This window comes from Suillus plorans (genome assembly GCF_016647745.1).
Source record: "Suillus plorans strain S12 chromosome Unknown HD556scaffold_45, whole genome shotgun sequence".
NCBI classification, from domain to species: Eukaryota; Fungi; Basidiomycota; class Agaricomycetes; order Boletales; family Suillaceae; genus Suillus; species Suillus plorans.
This window is the reverse complement of record NW_024537429.1, coordinates 371,125-378,552: the sequence shown is the minus strand read 5'-3', so window position 1 is coordinate 378,552 and position 7,428 is coordinate 371,125. Positions and strand designations below refer to the sequence as shown.

The following is a 7,428-nucleotide window of genomic DNA, read 5'->3' as shown; positions in this document are numbered from 1 at the left end:
CCCTGGCAATAGTAAGCAATCCTTCTCATTTTTATGCTATCATCTGCAGGTGTGTACAGTGTTTATACAATGTTTTATGTGATGTATTCTAATGTGATGCTGACATGGTAGGGTGGTGCCAGAGGTCCTTGGGGTTCTCTGGGACTGTTTACTCATTCCCACGTTAGCTCATGGGTCGCAAATGGACTAAACTGTCGACTATCTGCCATGTCAAGGAGTCTGTTGTACAATCTACTGGTGATCTCAGGACCTTACGCTCCAACCTTACAAAGTTGCGAGCGGATTGCATCGTTTATGAGAGGGAGCAGCTTCAGGGTCAAATTGGTGAGCAAGTTGTTGTATGTCTCAATTCAAACTGATTTTACCAAAAAAACAGCAGCCAATGCCTCTGCACGTCAGCTTCTTGCTGAGGCAGCGCTTGAGGCAGGTACCACAAATACAGACACTCACTATTTCGGAGATTTCGACATGGATAGCGACCGGGACAACATGGAGGCAGAGGATGAGCATGAGGAGGAAGGAGATGAGGAAGAATCAGAAGGCAACCCAGTAGGTGGATGTGAGGGTTCAGCGGTTGGCGCTGCGCAGGCATGAGTTATCTATTGGTGAGTTCTGAAAACTGTGCGGTATCGCAATTAATGGTTCATACAGTTTTCAAGGCAAACATCATCGTCGTCGGGTGCCTCGCAGTCGACTGCATCGTAACCGAGAACTTCACGCTGCATGGAGTAGGCAGATGCAGGATCTCATTGCTGCCTACCTCCGCTGGAAGCTTTGTGAGGCTTTGGACATTCCCCCAGTTGATCCTGGGTCATTTGAGTTCCAGGTCAGTACCATCAATATTTTTGGTGCGTTTTTTATTCCTACATAACCCAACTGCGCGTTGTAACGAGACAACAATTGCTGGATACTACACAAAGTAAGTAATCAGCAATCACTGCAGGCATTTTCCCATTTTCCTCCACCAAACATCCAAAAAAACATTGATTGAAAAGATAGAAATTTCCCCTCATTTTTCCTGTCAAAACATTGAAAAAAAGTAATTCATGTTTCAATGATGTTCTGTGTGTGGGACATGATGCAAAAATTGGACATGTTCCTTCAAGGATAATGCTGTATTTTCCATGTATTGTCTTTGAAATAACAGCTTAAAATAATGTTTGTTTTCTTCTCTGTGTTTTTCAAATATACACAGAACATTTGAAAAACATAGTATATTTGAAAAACACAGAGAAGAAAATGAACATTATTTTAAGCTGTTATTTCAAAGACAATACATGGAAAATACAGCATTATCCTTGAAGGAACATGTCCAATTTTTGCATCATGTCCCACACACAGAACATCATTGAAACATGAATTACTTTTTTTCAATGTTTTGACAGGAAAAATGAGGGGAAATTTCTATCTTCTCAATCAATGTTTTTTGAATGTTTGGTGGAGGAAAATGGGAAAATGCCTGCAGTGAATATCAAAATGTTGTGGTCTTGCGCGGCTTAGTCTGCTATACTTGTAGACAAGTGCGTTCGACCCGAGGGGTTAGCTATCTGGAATAAGTCTGAAAACAGTGAAATGATAAGTGATCAAAAGTCCGAGCACGGGAAACAAAGTTCGGAGGTATAATCACTAGTCCGACGCCAAAGCGTCGGATCCGATGTTTTTGGGTTAGTGGACTAGCGGGTTTCGGGTACGGGTTCAGCGGACTACAGAGAATAATGACAACGAATGTCGGGAAAGCGAGCGGTATGCGGTGAATATCGATAAAAACAGTTATTTCGGATAGAAAGAGTGCCCATATTCGCAATGTCAACTAAAAACTACGAAATATCGGGTTTGACCACAAAGCGTTGGAGAACGGCTCCCCACTACTTGGATAATGAATAATGCTCGAGGTCAGTCCAATATATATGTAAGTACGTAGAAATGCAGAACCTGTAGGCGAAAGTAGTGGCGGAGTATTTCGGATCCGAAGTACATGTAAATAAACATGAGGCGCTGCGGACTATGGGAAAACATGTAATAGCGCTGGCTACGATGTGAGTAATGTGCGAAATAATGAACTATGCACCTAGTGGGGCTAGCAAGACAGGATGGGACACAGATAGGACAAGTGCGCAGGAAAATATCGGGTCCGATGCGCGGGAAACGTCGGGTCCGCCAGTCAAAGTGTCGGGTCCGATGTCAAAGTGTCGGATTGAACGGGAAGTTATTATTGTGCAATGGGCATTAGACATGAATCGTGAATCAGCTGAATACGAGCCTAGCGCGAGCTCGAGTGCTACAGCATCTCACTAATCATAGTGTCCATGTCTTCAATCTCCATCCCTCAAGCTGCCGAGGAACCAGCCAATGTTTCGCTTATCAATGTGGGACTCATCGGTTGCTCTCCCATCCAGCCCACCATAGCCATTTCTCTCAAGTGCCTCGAATTGTATCATCAGATTCGCCGATGGAAACCATCATTTAGCGTACAGGCTATGGTCAAGGTTCTATGTGCACTTCATAACGCACGTAATTTCTTTTGGTACCTTAATTTATTGTGATTCTAATTCTATGATTCAGTGCTCATACTTTCAAGCTCTGCGTGATCAATTTGCGATTGCGTTTGATGTGTATCTCGACATTTTACGGCATGTTCAAGAAAGAGTGAACATAGCATTGAAACGAGACAGTCCTGACTGGTGCATGCTCCATACGTGCCCTGCGTGTGATTACAAGGTATGTAGTGTATTGTCGCATTGTAGAGAAATAATCGAATGGACTACAGCAAGAGAACAAGTCGACTCTACTTCCTCGGAGGATGGATAGTATTGATGGAAACAGCTCACTCAAATGGGTCGATGGTTCTGGGCATGCAGACGAGCGCATTTTTAGATCGTCGTATCTGATTCCTGCTTCCGAAGTTGACAGATTCAAGGATGATGTTCAACTCCGACCAGGAACCCGGAAAGTCACAGAAAACTCTACTCCAGCTGATGCTACAGAGTCTGTTTGCACCGATAATTGGAAGACAGCAAATACGATTACCGACAACACCATTAAAGTTTTCGAGCAAACCAGTATATTCATAAGTGCGTGTCGCCATGGTATGGTCCAGACCATAGTTGAGATGCGGCGGAGTGGGGAGCTGTAAGTCCCTGCCTTTTATTCACGATTTGATGTCTAATTTCTTTGTAGTGCAAAATACGCTCTTGCAACCACAAATAAGATTCTCGACGTTTACAGGCCAAATGGAGCAACAGGATACGACATTGGTTGTTCCTATCAGACAACTGTGAATGCTAGCTCAATCTCCGCTAAGGCACGCTCCCATCAACATCAGTTCATCGTCAACTCATTTCATGGCCGTGCTCACAACCACCGATGTCAACTTCGGTTTCACCCTCTGTACCGACGTGGTCTCGGTCTTGAGGACCTTGAGACGTGTGAGCGTGTCTTCTCGGGATCAAACACTGTTGCTCCAGTTATCCACCATGCCTCTTACTTTCATTGGCTCCAGTTCGTCGATCTTCACTTTCGGCAATGGGACGCTGATAGATATCTCGAGCTAAGTAAGGCATTTTAAGTCCTCGATATTCTGGAAGTGAGATTGACTAAATTTTAGGTAAATTCTTGTACAATAATTATAAACAAGCACTCGCGATCGTCAATGATCTTACTCCCGCTGTCGAAGAGCTCAAGTTGGCACTGAAGATTACAGATGTTGACTTTGAGCACTGGAATGCCGAAGAACTTGACTTTTTGGAGAGTATGGCAGAAGAATCTGATGAAGACGTCGAAGCTATGGCTTACGTGGAGGCATTGGAATCGCTAATGAGAGCCCAGTGAGTAACATTTGATAGAATTTAATTTGTACTGATGCGCCTCTTTTTAGGGCCGCATATGGTAGCATCACAACGGTTCAATTTTTAACGTATATGCCAGCGGACTTCACGCTTTCTCATGGTCTACAAAAGGACTAACAAGTGTTTGCCAGAGCTTGAGAGGCAGAACGGAATGCAGCTTATCGCAAGCTGCTTGTCGAAATGAATGCTGTTGATGATCTTGAGCGTCGCATGGCAATTACGGAACGATGGCAGCCAGATGATCCGAAATACAAGGAAGCCCTAGCCTATCTTACTAACCGACAGTTTATTCGGGTGATTGAGCAATTGCAGGGCCTCGTCGTCCAAAGGCTCTTTGAGTTGGCTAAGGCCAATATTGCAGGTACCGGTATGCATCCTTTTTATTCACCTGATGCTGTTCTAACAAAACTACGGAGGTTACAAACTTCGCCAGCACATTTCAAGTGCTATCAGTCGCCGGTCAGCAGCTATTCGCACAGTGCTCGAAAGGTACAACCGACTCGCCCCTGTGCAGACACCACCGCGAGAAATGCTAGAATTCAGCGATATTGCGTCTTATGCTTGGCTGGGTGAATTTGACCTTTTGAAGCACTTGCGCCATCATTTACTCCAGAAGCCTTGGGCTTCAAAAGTAAATCGTGAGGTTGCTAATCATTATTTCAAGATTTTGCGTGCTCGCGAAGAGATTCAGCGACTCAACATCGAGGTGGGACGACTTGCTGCTTGGGTTGACGATGAAGATGCCCACTTACAGTCCAGCTTCGAATCATTGCTGGAGTCAGACCCAGCACTCTCACATGAGATCTGCTGCGTGTACGAGGAACGCAAGCGGGTCAATGATGTGCATTGTGGTAGAATTGATGCGATTTACGAGCTACCTGGTTACTCGGGGTTGAGATGGGTGGAGAAGAGGGGGATTGATGAAGGGGATGCAGCTGAAATGATGGCAGATCTGAGGGGAGCTAGGAGCATTGAGGCTGACGAGGCTGACGATCTATCTGATGAAGTTGACCGCTTGGAATCTTGTATTATCTAGAATATATTTCGAAATTGAATATACAAAGAGAAACTACCTTCCAAGTTTTTGTGAGTGACTTGGTGTCGCTCTTAATGAAGATAAAGGAAGATAACTTACCTTCCAAGTTTTTGTGAGTGACTCGGCGTCACTCTTAGTAATGAAGATAATCACCTTCCAAGTTTTTGTGAGTGACTCGGTGTTGCTCTTAGTAGTAATGAAGATGACTTACCTTCCAAGTTTTTGTGAGTGACTTGGTGTCACTCTTAATAATGAAGATGGCTTACCTTCCAAGTTTTTGTGAGTGACTCGGTGTCACTCTTAGTAATGAAGATGACTTACCTTCCAAGTTTTTGTGAGTGACTTGGTGTCGCTCTTGCTGAAGATGACTTACCTTCCGAGTTTTTGTGAGTGACTTGGTGTTGCTCTTGCTGAAGGTAACTTACCTGGATTCCAAGTTTTTATGAGGATAGCCGCATCCAAAGTTTTTGTGAGTGACTGACCTTGAATATGTTTCAAATCTGGTAAGCGGCGCCATACACCAGTATTAGATCGTTCTCAACACATTCAAAGCTACTAGTTGCAGTACTTTGGAGTATCTGCCAGTGTACATCTAATTCCATCAACCATGCCACAGCTGCTCATCTGACTACCTCGATGTCTATATGCTTCGTGTTCCAGTATGATTTCTCAGTTGCATGACTTCAGACTTGTATTAATCATTTCCATTAAGGCGCCAATTTCATTAGTCTACAGTCGTTCGGTTCCTGTTTTCAATCTGGACTCGTTACTCCTTACCTCTCTTCAATGCCACATAGTACTACCTTCGACGTTATTGACTGTTCAGCATTGCCCGATCTTCATTGGCTTGATCTTGCAGGCCATAGAGACAATACAGTGAGTTCTATAGTCATTAATACTGCCTGCTGTTCCGCCAACTAAAACACTTCATTATTTTCTATCTAGATGTCGTTCTCCCTCAAAATAGAGGCGCAGATCTTGCTCTCACACTGGGATCGTCACTCGAGAACTTTTCGCCATCCCTCCATCGCCCTAAAATTGTCAAGGTCGAGGAACCTACACGAACAGGATCCAGACAGGCTCCCGGATGTGGAGACCGAGAATGCGATCAACCTTATGAAAGAAAATTTCACCCAGCAAATTGCAGTCACGGTGTACAACAAAATTTTTAGCCACAGCTGGAATAGCCCAACTTTACCTCGTTTGAATCAAGAGACTGGTGGCTGGGTTGTTGGTGAGTGGTTTTTAACATTCATCGCAACCGTTATTGATTCAGACATTGTGCTAGAGGAAAATAACATGTTCCAGCACGGTAGCCGTGCATCAGCGGTTTTTGAGTTGCCTGCGCGCTCATCACACATCACTACCCATCATGCTAGGACAGTGCCTACCACTCCCTGCTGCTCCCATCACAAATATCAACATCAGCGACACCCTGACCAGCCCATCCACACCAGTCATTCCACGCTGGCTACACATGCACTAGCCCCTTCTCTCAACACTAATCGCTCAGAGGAACGTACTAGTAGTCGGTCCCGCCAGCGAGTACATTTCGATATCCAAAGTTTGCCAGTGTCACCTCCCTCAGCGCCTCGCCTTCAGCCAGCACCACCTCCCTCAGTGCCTTGCCTTCGGCCAGCACCACTTCCCCCAGTGCCTCGTCTTCGGCCAGCGCAAGCTTCCTTAGCGCCTCGTCTTCGGCGAGCACCAGGTCCCTCAGTGCGCTCGCCGATTGTTATTGTTGAGTCAGAGACAGAAACATCAGAAGAGGTGAGAAGTTCTACCGGACATTATAATTTTGTTTAATACTTCTATAATCTCCGTCAAGCAGGATTCCGAACAAGACAACAGGCGCCGCAATGAAGATGCTGACACACATGCGGTCTCAGCATTGTCTCAGGATGTGTCAATGTCTGAACTTCATACTGGAGCACACACTAATACTCAAATGAATGATGGTATGTTTTACAGTTGCCCTACCATCATGTCGTGATATCTGAGTTACAATAACTTCTAGTATTTTATGGTGCTCCTCCTCCGTACCATGCTGAACCTGGTACACCTGTATTGCAAGGAATCACAGGAGTACAAGGAACGTACTCTGTGACTATCAATGGTGTTGTGCACCTGATGCACATCGACCGAGTGAGAAACTGATAGGAACTCCAAAATTTTGATTGCAGCCGAGCTTAGTTTAGCTCAGTAGATCAATATGTCCATAATGTTATATTGTATCAACAACTCAAATCTTTGTGTAATAGGAACTCCAAAATTTTGATTGCAGCCGAGCTCAGGTTATATTGTCCTATCAACAACTCAAATTTTCTAGTAAATATTCTGATTAATTCTAAGATGATTCATAAGTACAAAATTTTTTGTTGTCCATTGATAGCAAGTCCCCCCCTCCCACATATCAAAACCATGGCAGTCCTCCAGACTCAAAAGCGTACACGTGCAAAGCTCACTAGCACACAGAAAGCAGAACAGCGTCAGAAGCTCACCAATCTCACAAATGCCATTGGGACTGCACAAGATGCCTACCACGAG

At 44.6% G+C, this 7,428-nt stretch overlaps 3 protein-coding genes across 3 annotated transcripts; all 3 read left to right on the top strand.

The window, feature by feature from the left end:
- Window positions 1-167: 167 nt before the first annotated feature.
- Window positions 168-594, top strand: HD556DRAFT_1310207 (uncharacterized protein; the record flags this gene model as incomplete). The annotated part of the gene is made up of 2 exons (XM_041300383.1): window positions 168-324; window positions 377-594. Coding segments are annotated over 2 exons (375 nt in total), but the record flags the coding sequence as incomplete, so codon positions are not given.
- Window positions 595-2,306: 1,712 nt separating this feature from the next.
- HD556DRAFT_1445641 (uncharacterized protein) lies at window positions 2,307-4,881 on the top strand (the record flags this gene model as incomplete). The annotated part of the gene is made up of 8 exons (XM_041306971.1): window positions 2,307-2,511; window positions 2,579-2,718; window positions 2,768-3,129; window positions 3,178-3,551; window positions 3,605-3,824; window positions 3,875-3,945; window positions 3,991-4,212; window positions 4,262-4,881. The coding sequence occupies 8 exons, from the start codon at window positions 2,307-2,309 to the stop codon at window positions 4,879-4,881; spliced, it is 2,214 nt and encodes a 737-aa protein (XP_041158029.1).
- A 945-nt stretch (window positions 4,882-5,826) lies between these two features.
- Window positions 5,827-7,038, top strand: HD556DRAFT_1445640 (uncharacterized protein; the record flags this gene model as incomplete). The annotated part of the gene is made up of 4 exons (XM_041306970.1): window positions 5,827-6,115; window positions 6,170-6,651; window positions 6,713-6,839; window positions 6,899-7,038. The coding sequence occupies 4 exons, from the start codon at window positions 5,827-5,829 to the stop codon at window positions 7,036-7,038; spliced, it is 1,038 nt and encodes a 345-aa protein (XP_041158028.1).
- Window positions 7,039-7,428: the final 390 nt, after the last annotated feature.